Source organism: Pezoporus occidentalis, unplaced genomic scaffold (genome assembly GCF_034315485.1).
Source record: "Pezoporus occidentalis ecotype Australia unplaced genomic scaffold, CSIRO_AGI_Poc_V1 ctg188, whole genome shotgun sequence".
Taxonomy (NCBI): Eukaryota; Metazoa; Chordata; class Aves; order Psittaciformes; family Psittacidae; genus Pezoporus; species Pezoporus occidentalis.
Window position 1 is genome coordinate 1,142,206 of NW_026913726.1, and position 20,078 is coordinate 1,162,283.

The window sequence follows — 20,078 nt, forward strand, 5'->3', positions numbered from 1 at the left end:
ATTCAGCCCAGTTACTTACATTCCAAGAGCTATTTATATTCCTGAAGCAATAATATAAATACCAATTCAACTGCTACAAGGTTAAGGGATTGTGTATCTTAAAAACCATAATATTATTAAAGACTTCAAGGGTTTTGTCATGATTGCTACAAAGCACCAGCACATTCCCACAAGCCACTGCAGAAGAGCTACTAAGAAGCTTGTGCTGGAGAAACAGGATTAAGACCAATGATGAAAACTGAGCAACATTTTCCTACCTGATGTCACAACAGCTTGGACTCTCAGGGTTTACGGTCAGGCAGGCTAACAGGACAGCTCTCTCAGGAAATCCTCCAAGCAGGGCTATAGGCAGAGGAATGCTTTATAGACCGTGCTTTGTTTCCGTTAACCAGCACAGGGCTGAGGAGTGACCCCCGCCCCTCCTCAGGTGGGATCCAACAGCAGGATGAGGATGAAGGGCAGAGTCTGAGCAGCTCATGAGGCTCTTGTTAGTTCATTAGGAAGGGAGGAGGTAGGGGGCTAGCTCAGTGCACTGAATGACGTGAACCTTGAGTGAAAAGAAGCTGCGTGGTGCTTCTCTGTATCCATAAGGTGCAAGTTGAGCAGGCTGCTGATACCACCCTCGTTCAGAGAAAAAAGAACACGGTGCTCAGGTTGTTTGAGTTTAGGGAATGAAAGCACACAGAATTCCTCAACATCTGCAGGAGAGAGGAAAATGCTTGAGGATCCTGAGTTACTGAGGAGTAGAGCAGGAGAGCTCCAGTAACCATTCAGGGCTGAGCAGCTGCAGGATTTACCCTACTCACTTGGTTCATTCTTTTCTATGCTCAAGCCTCCTCTCTAAGTGGTTTTGTGTACAAGTGACTGACTCTACATGAGGTAAAGTGCAACAAGAGTAGAAAAAGATACGGTTCCAAACTGAGATCCTTCTTCTTTCTCAAATTCTGACACACACATGTCCATGATAAAGTAAAATTTATCATTTCCTCCCAGTGCCTAAAGGGGCCAACAAGAAACCGGGAAAGGGTTTTTTGGCAAGGGCCTGTAGTGATAGGACAGAGGGGAGACTGAGATGAGCTCTTAGGCAGAAGCTCTTCCCTGTGAGGGTGCTGAGGCGCTGGCACAGGGTGCCCAGAGAAGCTGTGGCTGCCCCATCCCTGGCAGTGTTCAAGGCCAGGTTGGACACAGGGGCTTGGAGCAAGCTGCTCTAGTGGAAGGGGTCCCTGCCCATGGCAGGTGTTGGGACTGGAGGACCTTTAAGGTCCCTTCCAACACAAACCAGGCTGGGATTCTGTGATAATCTCCTCAGGCATTCTCCTCTATTCTTAATTCCCATGGCAATCCTTCCGAAAAGGGTCTGCACTGTCACTGTAAAAGCACAGTCATTCCATCTCCAGAAAGCAGCAGGTCAGCTCAAGTGTTGTATCTGAAAGCTGGTAAATTCCACTGAGCTGCTTTTCTAAGGGAAAAAAAAAGACAGAGGAAACTCAATAATATTGTAATGAAATGATGGCAATCGCTGCAGTTTGTCTTCAATGTGGATTTCCCCCAGGCACATCCTGCCTGCATTAGATTTTTGTCTATAATATGTTGCTCTTACAGAGTCTGTTACTACACATGGAAAAAAATTCCAGCCCTCACTGTTTAATATCCTCGAAGAATCATGTTCTTGGGGGCAAAACAATACTTAAATGCTTCATCCAGAAAGTAAACAGCTGAGTTCTTACCTCAATGACACAGTGAGAACTCTGTTAAGGACTCAGTTTTTCAACCTTTACACATTTTTATGCTTCTTGTTTATCTTACTAAATACCTGGCAAGTTGTTCCACCTGCCGTAAGTGTAGAAGCCATCCCCCTTATAGCAAAATTTAAAGAGATGTGCATGAAAGAAGAGGAGCAGCGTATTAACAAAGCATGCTCTGGTATCTTCACAGCACTCATAGACACTGTGCAGCTCCACGCTCTTGGGTTTCCTGCTGACTGGGATGTGTAGGCAAATATATGTTGTAAATGTGTTTGTATTCCTTAATGACAAACACAGAAAGCTCATGTTACCACAGGCATTCTCCATAATCTGTTCCCTTATGTTTCAAAATCACTTTCTAATGGAACTTAAGGACAAGAATGTTAATTCAGCTGCACTAAACATCAGATCACTTAGCACTTCTAATAGGCTTTATTCCTGTGTCTCAAACCAGTTAAACAGAGACCTACAGCATACGCAGCGCATCCTTCCTCTTCTGTTTAGTAACAGTGAAAAACAATCCGGAGCGGCAGCCATAAGCTTGTGTTTTAAATGAACTCAGTCTCTATTTATTTTACCTTCTACTCTTAGTAGTAGTAGTAGACACCAACATCAAACAATTATAAATGGGAAAGCAGAAAATAAAACTTTACTCTTCCCATGATATTCCTTCACATGTTTTGCAGAACTCTGGATGTGAAGAGTTACCAATGCCTTCCTATAGCTAACGTGGGCTGGTATTTGTATAGATAGCTGGTATTCTCTCATGAGAATAAAGGGGAGAAAACCACTGAAAGATAAGAAAATCTCATTGTAAAGCCATAAAACTGGCTCTAAGAGTATTTTTAGTGACCTGAAGGTATTCTCCAACTACTTTAAAAGACTTCTTGTATTTCCAGTTGATTGCATCTATTCACGACTGTGCAGTGGTAACAGTACAGAACACCTGCCTCCGTACAGTACTTTTTCTCTAAGTAGGAAAAACTACAAGCAAGAATAGACTTGGAATTGAATTGTAAAAGCAGAACAAAATACTTTTGTCCCCTGGGAAATGAATTAAAGTACTTTAAGCTACAAGAGTGTAACACTGCTTACACTAGTGCAAAGAAGATGGACTGCAATAGCTCCCAGACTATTGCAATTGTCACTTCTACTGTGTTTGCCAGACATGCCCCTAAAATCTCTTTACTTGATCTAAGATATGAAGTTTTACAAAATGTATTAGATCATTTCCAGGCAGGAGGTTAAATGCAATTCAAGGACTTTTCTAGTTACTGCAACCATCATTGTATAACCTGAGAGAAGGTATGGGAAGTGATCCATAGCAAAGCAGTTGGAGTCATCACTTTCTACAGGCTTTACTGATGGAGATTTCCCTAAGATAATCAGTAAATTGATTTATACTCTTGAGCAGGTTTAGAGCCTGGGTCATTGGGAAAATCAATACCACTTTCAGGCTTGGCAACCACTCGCCAGGCAGTTTTGTTAGAAAGGAAAACAGGAGGTGAGTTATTGAAATATATAAGTGATGAAGAGCAGCTCTAAAGTTTTTGAAACTAGAGGGAGAATACACATCTTTCTTCTCCTCATTGGATGCAAAACGTAAGTAAAGTAACACAGCTTCACTGAATTCTGACTTGTTTACTGACTCCTAAGTCAACAACTCCTGGCTTACCAGCAGGTGCTACAGCTCACAGATCTGACAGCAGTTACTCAAAGCCAGCTTTGCGTGGCTCCTGCAATTAGTTTCTTAAGCCATCATCATCATCTTCTTCGTCATCATGGCTTGACTTCACGAACGAAGATTTGGGAAGGGCTTTACCCACGCTTACTACAGGCGCGCTGATGACTAAAAAGGCCAATGTGAGACAGGCAAATCCAGCTGGAAAAAGCACAGCGAAAGCGCTCCTTGGGTGGTATAGGCAGGGCACGATTCTTTCCACATTGTCTTTTCTCCTCGAGACTAGTTCTCAAAGGAGTCAGCGGCATTATGTGTGGTGTGTCTCCAAGTCTCCCGACTGGAGGCCAAGGTGGACAACTGATGGTAGTCAATATGGCCAAGGCTAAGGTGCTGTTTCAGGGAGTCCTTATATCTCTTCTTTGGGGCACTTCTCTTGTGGGGAGTTCACCGTAAAACACGATCCTAGGGGGGCGGTGATCCTTCATCCTGGAGACGTGCCCTGCCCAGCACAGCTGCAATTTCAGCAATAGGGCCTCGATACTGGTGACCCCTGCCTGCTCAAGGACAGTAACATTTGACACAGTCAGTCCGATGGATGTTTAGAATTGTATGGAGGCAGTGCTGATGAAAGCAGTTTCTTAAGCACATAAAAGAAAAACAACCCCTCTTTTAGAAAGGTTTATAAATGAGAAAGGTTTTCTCAGTGCTGCTCTAGACCTGGTTCTGCTGGGTGATACAATCAAGGTGGCTGTGTCTTGGTGCTTTGGCTTTTTATTCCCCTTCTTTTTATTAGACTGCAACTTTGGGTCTTACTGCTAAAATCTCTTTGTGATGCTGGTGGGTTTTCTCACAGCAGTAGTGTTTTTATCTCTTCTTATAAAAGTGTCTGAGGTATTTGTATGCCTTTGCTGACTATAAAGGACATTTAAGTGAGGAGCCTAAAATATTTGAGTGATGGATGACTGTATCAAGAGGAGCTAAGATCCTCAAGAGGTATTGGCAGCTCGCAGCTTACAAGTGGGCTTGGTCTACAAGAAATAGGACACTAAGGACACTAAGAGGACACTAAGAAAGAGGACACTAAAAAGAGCGACATGGGAGCTGTGGTCGCGCAGTGTTTGTGAGGTTGTTTGGGGTTGGTTTCTGTTGGGTTGTTAAGAGGTTTTTTTGAGGGGTGGTCTCTAGTACACCTGTATCTATAGGAAATACACAGGACGGGACAGGGTACTCGAAAGAATGTGCTTTCTCCTGAAAGCAGTTACCATGTGTTCAGGCAGGTGTGTGTAAGCTGTGGAACAGAGGAGCTGTGGCTGCCCCATCCCTGGCAGTGCTCAAGGCCAGGTTGGACACAGGGGCTTGGAGCAAGCTGCTCTAGTGGAAGGGGTCCCTGCCCATGGCAGGGGTTGGGACTGGATGAGCTTTAAGGTCCTTTCCAGACCAAACCAGGCTGTGTTCTATAACCTAAGAGTTGTGCAAGCCACACTTGCTTCTTGAAGCATTGCCTGTGAAAACCAAGTCATGTAACACCAGTCTGGTTTTCTTGCATCAACAAATAAGCACAGTAGGTTTCTGAGGACCGACCTGTGCTTGTGTGTGGCTTCTGTTACACTTTGCTGCTCTGTGCCTGCAGGGGAGGTATCCCGGCTGAGGAACATGGCCATCACCAGAGGGCAAACCAAGCAGGTATCCGGGGAGAGCGCCGGTTGTTAACACGCCCATGTGTAAAGACCTGAGGAATGACATGGACAGTGGGATTGAGTGCGCCCTCAGCAAGTTTGCTGATGACACCAAGCTGTGTGGTTCGGTTGATACCCTGGAGTGAAGGAATGCCATCCAGAGGGACCTCGACACGCTTGTGAGGTGGGCTGATGCCAACCTCATGGAGTTTAACCATGTCAAGTGCAAGGTCCTACACCTGGGTCAGGGCAATCCCAGGCACAGCTACAGGTTGGGCAGAGAAGAGATTCAGAGCAGCCCAAGGAGAAGGACTTGGGGGTGTTGGTTGATGAGAAAATGAACATGAGCCGGCTTCAGTGTGCGCTCGCAGCCCAGAAAGCAACCGTATCCTGGGCTGCATCCAAAGGAGCGTGACCAGCAGGGCGAAGGAGGTGATCCTGCCCCTCTGCTCTGCTCTTGTGTGACCTCACCTGGAGCACTGTGTGCAGTTCTGGGGTCCTCAACATAAAAAGGACATGGAACTGTTGGAACAAGTCCAGAGGAGGCCACGAGGATGCTCAGGGGCTGGAGCACCTCCTGTATGGAGACAGGCTGAGGAAATTGGGGCTGTTCAGCCTGGAGAAGAGAAGCTGCGTGGAGACCTCATAGCAGCTTCCAGTATCTGAAGGGGGCCTATAGGGATGCTGGGGAGGGACTCTTCATTAGGGACTGTAGTGACAGGACAAGGGGTAACGGGTTCAAACTGAAACAGGGGAAGTTTAGATTAGATCTAAGGAAGAAGTTCTTTCCTGTGAGAGTGGTGAGGCACTGGAATGGGTTGCCCAGGGAAGCTGTGAATGCTCCATCCCTGGCAGTGTTCAAGACCAGGTTGGACAGAGCCTTGGGTGACCTGGTTTAGTGTGAGGTGTCCCTGCCCATGGCAGGGGGGTTGGAACTGGGTGATCTTCAGGTCCTTTCCAACCAAACTATTCTACGATTCCATGCTTTAGTATCTCTGCAGCCCCCAGCACACGCTTACCTCGCCGCCCGCCGATGACCGCTATCGCGACACGACACAACCTCCGCTCTCCCCCTTCAGGCGGATATATCCCGCCCCATGCCTTGGTCACGTGCCCGCCTCCTCGCCCAATCCGCTCCCTCGCACCCAATTCAAACCGCGGGCGCCGCCGCGGCCGTTGCGCTGAGGCGCGGGGGGCGGAAGGGGCAGGGCGGGACCGGGACGGGCACCGGGACCCGCCCGCCGCGGGGCCGCAGGGGCTGCGCTGACCGCCATGGAGAGCCGGCCCGCGGCCCCGGGGCCGTACAGAGCCACCAGGCTGGTGAGGACGGCGGTGCTCGGGGCGGGTTGGTGGGATGCGGGGAGCTCGGTGCCTGCCGGGATGCCCGGGGCTCTCCTCGGGGTAAAGCCCAAGTTAACGACAGCCGTTCCGGGCCCCGCGGGCTATGGGTTCCTGCCTTCCCGGCGCACCGTGCGGGGAGCCCGGCTGTGTGGGCCCTGCGGCCCTCCCCAGAGAGGGCTGTGTAGCTGGCAGCGCTTTGCTCACTGGAAACTCGGTGACGGCCTGGGAAGGAGCCTGCCAGCTGAAGCGTGTCGTCTGATTTTGCGTGAGAAAAGGGTTAAAAACTGGACTTTTTGTGCCCTGCCGCCTGGATTCACCCCCTGCCTAACGGCTGCGGTGGTTTGACAGTGCCTCGGGAGCCCGAGCTGGTGTACATGCTGGGCATGAGCACGCACGGTCAATAAAATTGGTTATGTTTGTGAAATTATAACCTTATTCTCAGTTAGATAAGAGCAAGATAAAAACCTAAATGAAATGCTTATGTATGTTTTTAATCTGAACTTTGTTTCCATAATGCTACTTCTACATTAAGTAGGTAGAGGGAGGGGATCCTGCCCCTCTGCTGCGCTCCGGGGAGACCCCCCTGCAGCCCTGATCAGCTCTGGGGCAGCAGCACAAGAGGGACGTGGAGCTGTTGGAGCGAGGCCAGAGGAGGCCATGGAGATGCTGCGAGGGCTGGAGCAGCTCTGCTCTGGAGCCAGGCTGAGAGAGCTGGGCTGGGGCAGCCTGGAGAAGAGAAGGCTCCTGAAGGGGAGACCTGAGAGCAGCTCCAGTGCCTGAAGGGGCTGCAGGAAAGCTGGAGAGGGCTTGGGACAAGGGATGTAGGGCCAGGCCAAGGGGAATGGCTTTAAGCTGCCAGAGGGGTGACTGAGATGAGCTCTTAGGCAGAAGCTCTTCCCTGTGAGGGTGCTGAGGCGCTGGCACAGGGTGCCCAGAGAAGCTGTGGCTGCCCCATCCCTGGCAGTGTTCAAGGCCCGGTTGGACACAGGGGCTTGGAGCAAGCATGTTGTCCCTGCCTGTGGCAGGGGTTGGAGCTGGATGAGCTTTAAGGTCCCAACCCAAGTCATCCTATGATTGCTTAGGATAGCTATCAATATTTCTTAGTATTAAAGTTGTAATTTTATTTATATGCTTATTAATGTAATACTGCTTTAGTTGATACTTACAATGATCAGTTTCAGGCTTTGATCTTGCATTCTTTCCTTGTTTGTTTCTCATGCAGTGGAATGAAATTACAAAGTATTTCCGAGCAGGCATGCCCTTAAGGAAACACAGGCAGCATTTCAAGATACATGGAAGCTGTTTCACTGCATCAGAAGCTGTAGACTGGCTCCATGAAGTGCTAAGGAATGACAGTAACTTTGGTCCTGAAGTTACTAGGCAGCAGACTATTCAGTTATTGAGAAAGTTTCTCAAGAATCATGTAATTGAAGATATAAAAGGGAGATGGGGATCTGAAAGCTTAGAAGACAACAGTGCACTTTACAGGTACTGAAGTAAAGACCAGCTAACAGAGCTCTTCATGTTGGGAATTTTATTTCAAAATCATTATGTTCAGATTTGCAAAGATATCTTGCTTTGAGTTGAGTAGTTCAGCCATAGATTAATCGCTAGCACCATTTCCACTCACTGTTTATTTTACTCTGATTTGCAGTACAAACCATACATCCTGTGCTGAGGGCTGTTTACATGCCTTTGTCTAGCCAGGTTTTTCAGTAGGAGGCAGGCATGCAGCATTCAAGTGCTTTGAAGGGGAGCCAAAGAGAACTTACTGTAGTAGCTCCATGCTGTGCTGCCAGTCCGATGTTTACTCCTCTTGTACATTTCACAGAAAACCAAGTGGGAAACGCCTTTAACTTCAGAACTGAAGATAGGCTATTAATGGCCCTCGCTTCTCAAATTCCAGTCTCAGTGCTGTATATATCTAAGTATCTTCAGCTTGACTTTGGAATCAACAAGAGTAGCCCAAAGCTAATTTATAATATAATGCTAAACAGTGTTCTAAAGAGCACTGTTAATTTCCTGGATCTCTTCAGAATCGTATGGAATCAGGGTATGGCTTTGGTTAAGTGACTTCTAATGTTTCTAATCTAGTCTAAATATATTTAACATCTTTTCTGTTCATTACAGATTTCCTTCAACATCTCCAGTTAAACCTCTACCAAGTCCATGTACACAGAAAGAGAACTTGGAAAACTTCTGTAGAGACAAAGAAAGACTTTTTAAACTGCCGCATTTATCCAGGAGAGCTTTTAAAAGACATGAGTTACTACAGTCTCTGGTAATAACTTATGTTTCTTACACGTTTATAGTTGCTGTGTATTTTCTTTGTTCTTTAACAAATAAAACTGGAAGCAATCACCTCTTGGTGACACTGTTCTGTTGTGTCATCTCGCTGAGGAAATAAATTGGTAGGTTCTTTTAGACAGTGAAGTAGAACATTTATATATAACCATGATAGAAAGGTACAGCTATATTTTATAGCCAAGTGTCTTGGTGATGTGTGCTGTTTCTCTTCAGTGTGCAAAAAGAGGTTTTATTAAATAACCTGTAAATATTCAAAGAAAATACGTACTTGTAAAATCGTGGCTGTGATGTGGCATTTTTGAAATGCTGGCAGCAAGTGACAGGGATTGTGCAATTGACACTGAAAATTATATGAAGTTGTTTCTTCTAAGCTTCTTGGCAGTAGTTTATTAGGAAGAGACACGGGGGGTAGTTTGTAATTAATGCAGCTATGTTACTTAGAATGAAAGGTCATCTCACATCCACAAACACCCCTATTGCAGTATGGGCTTCTTTTATGATCTGGGATTATGTAGAGTTTTGGGTCATCAGTATGGAGCCATTTGTTTTTGTTTGGGTTGTTTGGTTTGTTTTGTTTCCTTCAGTGTAGTATAATCCCTGCTACAGTATTTTAAAGTCTTGGGAGGGCTGGACAGTGGAGTTGTAGAAATGATCTGGACAGTATGTCCTTCTTGAAACTTAATATATTTTTTGTTTGTTGACAAGGCACAAATGATTTAACTCTTCTACTTTGTGAAAAAGATTGAATACAAGTGCTTGGTCCTTTATTTTTTTTGTGCATACTTTGTGAATTTAGGTTGAGTTTAGGTTCCTAAAGAAGAATACTTCACTTGCTGACACATTTGGATTTGACACTTTTCACTTTTTCAGTTACTGACTTCTGAGCTGATCGGGTCTTTCTTTATAGTGTCCTCTTTTGCTTGTTAGTTGGGCATGCTTACATTGCAGTGCAGGGACTGGTAAGATTACAGGAATTCAATGTTCTGCAGAATGCCCTATACTTCTGAGACTAATTTTTACTTAGTTTTGAATTATCTTAAGAAGCTTCTTTATCTTGTGGTACAAACTACTCATTTTCAGGAAAATTTAGAGAAAACAAAGAGTGATAGAATAGAAGAAAACGAGGAAGATATGCTGAATAGGAAGGAAATAAGCCAGGAATATGTGAAAGAAACTTGGAGAAATGTCATTCTAATACAGTGAGTAACACATTATAAAAAGCACCTTCTTGGATATGTGGTTTGTGTGTGTAACAACCTGATCAAGCTTTTGGCTTGCAAACTTGAATCTTTAAAACTCTGTTTTAACTTGAATATTTTACTATTCTTTACAGATGCCTTCCAATGTATTTATTAACATTGGATTGTTGCATTTAAGAAATCTGTTGAAATTTTATTACTGCTGGTGTTAAATATATTCTATGTCCCATAGAGGCTCTTTCCTAGTAATTTTTTGGTGTTTGTTCCAGGGAAAAGTGAGTCCTCAAGTTGTCCTTCTAGAAGTGTGAGTGTATTAAATAGCTAACTAACTGTTGTTTGAGTAGACAAGGGAAGAACTTGTTGTCTAAAAGGCTTACAAGTAATGAATGAAAACATCTGCTCCCTTACTGCCCACAGTTTGCAAACCATTTTAGGCCTCCCATCTTTGGAAGAAGTTCTTCAGCCAATGCAGATCGTTCCTGAGTATGTCATATACAACATGACTAACACGAGCAAACATGGTGTTGTGATTTTGCAGAACAAATCAGGTACAATTTCTTTTCCCTGGTTTTGCTTTAAGATTCCATGTGGCCTAATTACAGCAAACAATAATAATTAATGTAATGTTTCGTTGTTTTTTACATTTTTCCCCAAGCTGCATTACAGTTCAGTATAATTGTCAAGAAGGTTTTGTAGGTTTATTGCATTCACTTTTAAATTACACATGTAGCAATATTTAAAATTAGTTCCAAATTTCACCTTCTGTATTTGAGGTATTAATACATATGCCATTTTATATATTAGTTATTAAGTCTTTGAGATTGTGTATAAATAATGTGTTTCTGTGCTTATTTTAGAAGACCTCCCACACTGGGTATTGTCAGCTATGAAGTGCCTCGCATACTGTAAGTTGTTAAACACCTTTTAGCCTCTTTTGAGAGTTGAAAGTGAAATAATACTTGCAAGTTGAGATCAGTTGTGATGTTTCATTTGGAAATTCACATAATTGAAGTGCCTTGATATGCTGAGAAGCAATGACAGCAATCCATAGCAAATCATTGCACAGAAATGTAACCTAAGGAAGCTAATAATACATGTTAAATATGTCACATTTCAAGTAATTGAGGTATCAGACCTCTAGTCTAGCTACTAATCCTGCTTTTAGGCTGCATCATCTGCATATGACTTTCAGCAGTGTGAACTGATTATAAATTAGTGGAAGAAGAGTGGCTTCAGTGTTCCTTAATCCAAGAAACATGCAAGAGAATTAATTACCTCTGCAAGCTTTCAGTGGAATTGTCCTGTCCAAGGCCATGGAAAAGCTAAGCACTGTTTGTAACAAAAATAATTCCTATTAACAAAGAGTCAGGCAGGGAGAAAATTAGTGCTTGGGCAAAACCTGTGTGTGGTTTCTTCTGAGGCAGTTTTCCAGGAGTAAAGGGCCTTTCCTTTTCCAGTTACTGCCTTTGAGCTAGACTGAAACAGTTCCTATGTTGCATATTAAATTGGGGAGACCAATTCACAGAAAATCTGTTGGTTTTTTTATTTGTGTTAGAAGAAAGCAAATAAAATTTTGCAAAGGGTTTGATGAGATGGATTTTTAAAGTCTGACATTTTATCTGTGAAACATGTTTCGTGACAACTGAACGTCCTTTGTCTGCAGACCAAGAGTCACTCATCCCTTCTTTTGGTATTAATGTAAGAAGTACCAAGCAGCAAAACTGGACCTTAGAAAAGCTTGGTGCTTCTGGTTTGTTTTCTTTGTGTATTTGCTTAAGAGTGAAATTTAGAAAGGCACAATGTTAAATCTTAAACTTCAGGAAAGAAGAATCAGTTACCAAAGGCATCAGGGTTATGTGTACTTGAGCAACTGCCTTGGAGCTACAGGGAAAGTATTGACTGTGGAGTAACAGAATTAACAAAGGTTTTTCACAAGTTGAGGAGGGAAAAATACTTTCACGGAGAACCTGATCAAGTTCAGCTTCTAATGGCTCAGTCTGACGTGGATTCTCTTGCTAATAAAAGGTGTGGGTTTGCTTTTTAACAAGTGCTGCAGCAGACCTGTGTGATACTAAGTCTTTCTCCTTTACAGTACCATTGATTTTTATGAAACTTTGAGGAATCTAATGGTCTTTGAAGTTTCTTTTGTCAGATGTTTGAAATTGTTAGAGGCACATACAGATTGCTATTCTGTAGGATTTACATCTCTGTGAAGCAGATTCTGAAAAGATTCTGGAGAAGAGAGGACAATTCCTTCTTCCCCTCAAAAACTGCCTCTTTAAATGTCTAACACTTAGATGAGTGCCTCTCAAATGAAATCAGAGATGATGAGCTTTTTATCTGTGTGCTTGTCCTGCTGTTTAAGTCTTGCTCCTTTTACTGACAGTCTCCTTCACTAGCTTCCTGCAAAGCTATACCATAGTTAGATGGCATGTGTTTTATACATCTGTGTGTACATCTGGCTGCTCAGTGGAACTGTGGTGGGGTCCATGCCGGGTTAGTGTGTCTTCACAAGTTCAGTTTGCAGCACACACTCTCATGAAAATAACCCCTTTGGTTCTTATTCAACATCTCCCTTTCCTTCAACTGCATTCCCCCAAAAATAGAGCCTCTTACATGAAGAACACTAGTAGGAAAAGCAGGACAGGGAAGAGCTTGGTGAGTGGATTTCAATCGGAGTGAAAAATACAGCTGAGCACTGGTCTCTGGGCTTTTCATTACCTTAATCCCAGCATCAGTTCTGTACTTAGAATTAACAAATAGGTCTTTGTGGGTTGGAAACAGCAGGCAAGCTTTCTAGGCTTTTGAATTCTCCATTTCTAATTTGAGTGAATTAATTCAAGTGGAGACTTTATCTTTGCAGATGCCAGCTATACTGTAACCAAATGATTTAAGGCAATAGTTACTTTGCACAGTGAAAACTAAGTGTTTATACTGTAGGGGGAATACTGCTTTCCTGTATTTTTAGTGTATGGTAATGTGATTATGATTATAAAGATTGATTGTATCAAAAGTTAAAATTTCTCTGTTTCTATGTATAACTTCAAACAGCCATCTTCTAATTCATTAAAATTGTCTTTGTAAGGCAGCTGATTTCATTTGTAGGAGCCCAGCGGAGTATAACAACATTAGGGTTAACAGTTTTATGCCATGTCAAGTTTTATTCCTACCTGGAACACTTTTGTTTGCTCCTTTCCTGTCTGTAGCCACACAGGCAGTTTAGCAACTAGATCTCTTGGATTGCTCATCTGTCCATGTCTGAATAAAATCAGTCGTGTGTAGCTTCACCATGAGCTTAGTGGTGAGCAAAACTCTCCTGGTGGACCTTTTCAGTAGATGAGTTAATAAAAGGAGCTCGCTGCAAAGGGAAGATGCTGTTTATGTCTTTCTTGGCAGTGTCCAAGGCCAGGCTGGATGGGGCTTGGAGCAACCTCCTCAAGTGGAAGGTGTCCCTGCTTATGGCAAGGGGTTGAACTGGATGAGCTTTAAGGTTTCTTCTGACCCAAACTGTTTGGAAATGAAGGAAAGTACTTAGAGTTCATTACTATTTTGCTGAGGAGCCTATGAAGGGTATAAATGAATTTTCATTTATTTTCTTGGTGTAGAACAGCTTGTTGAAACTGAGCACAGCTGTTCAGTGGCTACATAGAATCTTTTACACTATTTTTGCTTACAAATGATACAGTACTCAACTAAAAAATCTTCATGTTGCTGCCATAATTCTTTCCCTCCTACAAGAATAAACCTGTATTCATTAAAAAAAAAAAAAAAATTCTATAGTGGATTTGTGAAAAGTTGTGATCTTTCTTTCTTTACCTCTCTTTAGGGCCTAGAAATAATGACATGAGCCAAGCAACTTACAGTGGGTTTGAGCGCGATGTGTTCCGAACAGTTGCAGATTACTTTCTCAATCTTCCTGAGCCATTACTTACTTTTGAGTACTATGAACTTTTTGTTAATATTTTAGGTATGTATGAATTGGGAAATACTCAACGCAAGCTGTAAGTTTATATCGACTGGGGAACAAATCTGTACCTCAAAATCTGTATGGCAGCTTGAATCTGAGGAAGATCATCAATGATATCATTCTGTATTACAGTATTGACATACAGCTCTGTCTCATAATTCTCTATGTAAACTGCTGTCTGAGCTAACATTCTAAATATGCAGTAACCATAATCTAAAAAATACATGCTCATTCGGTCTGTCCCTCACTGTTGCAGTGTGTTAACTGTCTGTCTTCTTGCATCGTGGTTGTTAGATCACTTTTGGACTGAGCTAATTTCTTCTTAGGTTTTACTAACAGAATCATCTATAAATGACTATCTTATATTTGTTGTGCTCTCTGCTCAGTTAGCATCTTTCTGTCTAAACTTGTTCATTTTTCATACCACTTGCATCTTAACTGATATTTCATTTTCTGATAGTTATGTGTGGCTACATCACAATTCCAGATACATGCAGTGGAAAACATTCTGTCCAGGATGAGAAGTGTGACTCTCAGCCTTCAAAAACTCTTCACTTGAACTCTTTCAAGTCAACTGAGTGTCTTCTCCTAAGCCTCCTTTGCAAAGAGCCTGACAAGAAAAAGAAAGAATGTGAAGCTTCCATGAAGTGTTCTTCAGCAGAACTAACTATTCAAAAACAATGTGCAAATAAACTGTGGCAGCATAAACAGACACATAAACAAGGTAGTTCTGCTAATCTAATAGGAGGAAGCTGTCAAAATCTTTCAGCTTTCAGGAATGAACAAGGTCCACGTCAAACATTTAGGACAAGATGTTACTCTTTGGAAAGAATTGGAGATGCCACTTCAAGCGCATGTAATAAAGTAGGATCTGATTCCCTCCTGCAAAGTGATGTGAACACCATCCTGGGCACAAGAAATAGAAAACAATCACTACCTTATGAGCATAAAACTAATTCTGTGTTGGAGCTTGGTTTTGATAACACAGGTCAAGACCAAACCCATGGTATCAAAAGAGTGTCTGCATCAGCTCTTCAGGATAAAGAGCTATTTATTGAAGATCATGGGCTGAAGAAAATCCATGGGTCTCTGAGTTTACTTGGCAAGAGGAACTCCAGAAGTTGTGCTAGGATTAATATGCCAGTTGCTGAAATCACAGTGAAACCAAGTTCTCCACTTTGTGGGCAAGGAAAACCAAATACCTGGGGTGTGGCTACTTCAGTGGACATCAGGACTGAGGTTTCTGATACCACCATCAAAAAGAGACTCTGCAAAAGTACCACAGAACTCTCAGAATGCTCTTTCACTCACTCTTCTTATATGTTGACTGGCACGCAAAGTAAGATGGCTTTCTAAAGCATGTTGTATTGGCTTATTGTGCTGGCAAACTAATATCTGCTTCCTTAATCTGGCACTGATGCTAGGGTTTTTTCATGTGTATAACATGACATGTGGGGTTTAAGAAACCAAAATGGTTGCTAAACTGCGTTATTTAAAGGTAGCCCTTTGTACATCTGCTAACAAATAGTAGCGGGTAGTTTCTTTGGAGTCTTAAACTTGTTGTGTCAATGATTCAACTTTCTTTGAGGTAAGTGGTGAGTAATTCTGACCTACACACTGAGAGTGTGGCAGGGAACTTGCACAGACCTGCCTGGTGGGGGGGATGTCTTTTTGCAGTCTTTGAAACACAGTTTATCATGATGAAGGAAGTTGAAGATGACCAGACACAAGAAGGCCACAGAACTATGTAGTATGTTACAGCTGGTTTCTGTGAAACACAGATTATCATCATTGGATAGTGACAGTGGCACAGGGTGCCCAGAGAAGCTGTGGCTGCCCCATCCCTGGCAGTGTTCAAGGCCAGGTTGGACGGACCTTGGAGCAAGTTGCTCTAGTGGAAGGTGTCCCTGCCCATGGCAGGAGGCTGGAACTGGATGTGCTTTAAGATCATTTCAACCCAAACCAGGCTGAGATTCTATGATCTCAGTTAAAAAAAAAAAAGGACTTTCTTGTTCCTAGATTAAAATATCTTGAAAATCAGTTCAAATCTTACTGATGGCTGTCTGTACAATTAACTTGTAGATCTCCTTCAGCCTCATCTAGAAAGAATTGCTGTTGAAGCATTGCAGATATGTTGTTTGTTGCTTCCACCACCAAACCGTAGGAAGATTCAGCTCCTCATGCGCATGATCTCTCGGATGAGTGAGAACGTGGATATGCCACGACTTCATGATGCGATGGGCACACGCACTTTGGTAAGAGACTCATCAGAGCTGTGTATCTGTCGGTCTAAGAATGCTGCTGAGAATACTGCGAGTGTTCCGTACTTGAGGTTCTTGTCTCACTGCAGTTAAATAGTGCAATTAAATTAGATAGCCTTTTCATCTCCAGAATGTTTATCAAAATCTGACTTGAAGCAAGAACTTCCTTGTCCACATCCTAATGTATTTCAAGTGCTGGTGTTGCTTTTGCTGGCTTTGGGAGAAGGGAAGAAATTTCTTAAAGAAATGTATTCTATTCTGTGGTTAATTGAGTCTTGACTTCTCACCCTACTGCTATTCAGCTTAAAAGGTGTTGGCAAAGTGCCTGTAGAAAGCCTTTCTTGGGCTAAAATTTGTGTATTTTATTGTGTATTGGAACAAAAACAGTTCCAAAGGATTCAATTTTCTGCCTAGTGAGTTTAAAGACTAACTTCAAGGTCTGAATTTAAGCTTTCAATGGAACAGCTAAAGGTTTACTTTTTTTTGTCAAAAGCTATAAAAATGTTTTTAAAGCTATTTAAAACGGGACCTTGGTGCACATTAGGTGTTGGTTAGGCTGGTTCTGCAGTGTTTCTTACCGTGTCACTTGTCTCCAGATGACTAAGATGTACACTTTTCTGCAGGGTAAGGCTTCTATCATTACTTCTTTAAAATATGTATTAATTGATATTACAGTTCAAAAACAAAGGGCAAGTCTGATGTTGGAGGAAGTTACTTTATTTCAGATGAGGAAAGCATTACAAGCAGTTTTCCTCCTCTCTTAACCAGCAGTGTAGGCAAGAGAGATTACCCTGAAAGTTGGTATTGGAGAATGTGCTATGTAGACTGGAAAGAAGGCAAATCCTTCAACTGTATGTACTAACCATCTGCTAACCACTTGTAGATGATCCAGACCTTTTCTCGCTGCGTGCTGTGCTGTGCAGAAGAAGTAGACCTCGATGAGCTGCTCTCTACACGATTAGTTTCATTTCTAATGGACCATCAACAAGAAATATTTAAAGTACCCACTTACCTGCAGGTTGCAGTGCACGATCACATAGAACACGTGAAGATGGCTCAGGTTGGTGGCAGGTTCATTTGCTGATCGCAGAGTGTTTGTTACTTCTGAAGGTGGGATGGGAAAGCTGCAAATGAAATCACTGTTTTGGATGCAGACTTGTATTAAACCATTGGTGCAGTCATAGGTACGAGCTATGTTACTGTGTTTTGCAACTTGAGGTGTTATCATGTTTGGATGTTTAAGTACCTTCTTATAGAAATAGTACATAATTGAGTTTATGCAGACCCCTTCTTCAACTCTTCTTCCAGTGCAAATACCCAAAGGAAGAAATATGTGCCATATTGCCAACATATTCATACTGCAAACAAATAACCCCTCAGGAGTTTGAAGAACAGAAGGTTTCCACCTCTCAAGCTGCAGTGGCAGAGCTCTTGGAGAACATTATCAAAGATAAGAACTTGTCTGTGAAAGACAAGAAGAAAAAGTTAAAACAGGTAAGAAACTTGTTTCCTATTTAATCTAGTTATGGAAATGCTGTTGTGAGAGAAGGATCTAGTACCAGGTACTAGACCCTGGGACCCTTTAAGGGGTCGATCTCTTCACAATCCTGAAACATTCCTTTCTGTGGAATTACGTTTGAGTTTTGTAACATATGTCACTCAAGATTGGCACTTCTGTGGCCTACTAACATATTGCCTAATCCTAAAGCTGAAATACAGCAGTTCTGGCAGGATTTAACACTGGAGGGGTTTTTTTCTCTTTAGGAAAACCTTTGGCAAGTATGCCTGACCAATTGAACAGTATTGTGCTTGTCCTGGAATCTCCGAAGTGAGTCTTGTGACTCAAATTGGAAAAAGCAGCTTTTCAGGGCAAGCACATTTCTTTCTTCGGTGCTCCTCCCCCAGCTTCTGCAGCACTGACTTTCACGTGTGTTGTGAAAACCTTCTGGTTGTGGAAAAGTGAAGGCTGGACTTGAATTCTTCAAGTTCATTAACACTTCCTGCATGTGAAGAAGAGTAGTTAATTACAATCGATTAAAACTTGGTGTAAGTAAGCAGTAAGAAGCGATACACAGCACCACTAGAAGCAGGTGAAGTGGGGAGGAAGGATATCTACTAAAATCCTCCAATAGTAAAACTTCAAGTACGAACTGATATTTTTTTCTGAGTTCCCACTAAAGTCCAGAAGCAACTTGTACTGCATGGGCAATGCATTAGTGAAGTTTATTTTTTTAAATTCATAGAGCTGTATCGTTATAGGTTTGCCATTTGTGCTAGGATAGCTACTGGTGTGGTAAATAACAATGTTTTGGAGCTGTTAACTCAGTTTTGATACTTGGAATTGGGGAAAGCCAAATACACAGCACCTTCTAGAGGGTTAAGTCCAAATTGTATCAACACCCAAAGTTACAAGTGGTGTAATTTTCCCTAGGTTGGATCCATCAGCAGTAAGCTTTGGCTGATGTATAGATGTATTTACTGTTAGTCTTGTCTTCCTGAGGCCTTATATAGGAAACAGGCAGAATGTCAAAAACATGTCTGTAGCCAAATATCTCTGAGTTTTATTTCACAGAATCTCAGCCTGGTTTGTGTTGGAAGAGACATTAAAGCTCATTCAGTCCCAACCCCCTGTCACAGGCAGGGACCCCTTCCACTAGAGCAGCTTGTTCCAAGCCCCTGTGTCCAACCTGGCCTTGAACACTGCCAGGGATGGGGCAGCCACAGCTTCTCTGGGCACCCTATGCCAGCGCCTCAGCACCCTCACAGGGAAGAGCTTCTGCCTAAGAGCTCATCTCAGTCTCCCCTCTGGCAGGTTAAAGCCATTCCCCTTGGCCTGTCCCTACAGGCCCTTGTCCCAAGCCCCTCTCCAGCTTTCCTGGAGCCCCCTTAGGCACCAGAGCTGCTCTCAGGTCTCCCCTTCAGGAGCCTTCTCTTCTCCAGGCTGAACAAGCCCATTTCTCTCAGCCTGTCAAAATGCTTGGGAATCAAAGGAAATGAGAAGCTTTTCTTATTTCAACAGAAGATGAAGTGCCTGACAGAGTCTGACTCATTGTTTATTGGTTGTGAACTCATAAGCACAAAGGGCTACAGCTACTGTGTTCAGGTGTCACAGCCTTGCTCCTCCTGCTGATGTGCATCCTCATGAGGTGATTCATGCTCAGTCCTGTGCATCTGGAGTTTTTGGTGCAGTCTGATTTATTTGTTGCTGTTGTGTTTCTAGTTTCAGAAGGAATACCCACTGATCTACCAGAACAGATTTCCAACTACAGAAAACGAAGCAGTCCTGCTTGAGAACAAACCCACCATCAAACAACCGATGCTCAGCTTAAGGAAACCCAGATTTCGTAGCCTAAGATATTAACTTAATCACACTTCAGCTGCGTATTTACTTGTTGGGTCTATGTGTGAATGATGTATGAAAGGGTACTCACTGCAGAAATTCGGTGGTGGCTGTGTGTGGAAAAGGGAGAATTGTTTACATGGACACTGTGCTGAAAGGTGCCAAATTACCTTTTGTGTGTGTGTGTGTGCAGATAACTTTTGAATAACTAAGAGATATATTTATCTGTTTACAAATTATTACAATATATTATGTTCAATAAAAGAAATGTGAAAATAAACATGAAGCTATTAGTAACCAAAAACTGATACATGGTTTCCATATGGGAAGCTGATGAGATGCATATTGTTGTAACATTTTACTGTCTGTTCAGGAATTTGTGCCATTTATCATAGGTTTTAATGTCTATGTTATGAATAAGTGCCTTCTTTGGTGTTCCCAAAATATTTGTCTTTAAACAAAACAATGTTCTTTGAAGTTGGGACTAATTTAAAAGTCGGTTCTGTTGTTTTCAATGGAGACAATAATTCACCATAAATAAATGATTATCTGACTCCTAAA

General features: G+C 42.6%; 1 protein-coding gene and 1 long non-coding RNA gene across 8 annotated transcripts in view; one reads left to right on the forward strand and one right to left on the reverse strand.

Annotated features, from left to right (window-relative positions):
- Positions 1 to 377, reverse strand: part of LOC134162387 (uncharacterized) — a 77,153-nt gene extending 76,776 nt beyond the window's left edge. For all 3 annotated transcript variants that reach the window (XR_009964310.1, XR_009964311.1, XR_009964309.1), the window contains exon 1: positions 258 to 377. This is a non-coding gene — a long non-coding RNA (uncharacterized LOC134162387). The remainder of the gene's footprint in view (positions 1 to 257) is intronic.
- Positions 378 to 4,113: 3,736 nt separating this feature from the next.
- On the forward strand, positions 4,114 to 20,078 carry DEPDC1 (DEP domain containing 1). Of its 5 annotated transcripts, none has more exons than XM_062616121.1 (12): positions 4,114 to 4,184; positions 7,666 to 7,931; positions 8,574 to 8,724; positions 9,831 to 9,949; positions 10,367 to 10,497; positions 10,807 to 10,854; positions 13,776 to 13,916; positions 14,377 to 15,255; positions 15,999 to 16,171; positions 17,061 to 17,237; positions 17,486 to 17,671; positions 19,398 to 20,078. In XM_062616121.1, the coding sequence occupies exons 2-12, from the start codon at positions 7,699 to 7,701 to the stop codon at positions 19,536 to 19,538; spliced, it is 2,379 nt and encodes a 792-aa protein (XP_062472105.1). In that variant the 5' UTR covers positions 4,114 to 4,184; positions 7,666 to 7,698; the 3' UTR covers positions 19,539 to 20,078. The 5 variants fall into 5 exon arrangements, with proteins under 5 accessions (XP_062472105.1, XP_062472104.1, XP_062472102.1 ...); XM_062616120.1 differs by lacking the exon at positions 4,114 to 4,184 and adding an exon at positions 4,243 to 4,263; XM_062616118.1 differs by lacking the exon at positions 4,114 to 4,184 and adding an exon at positions 6,332 to 6,422.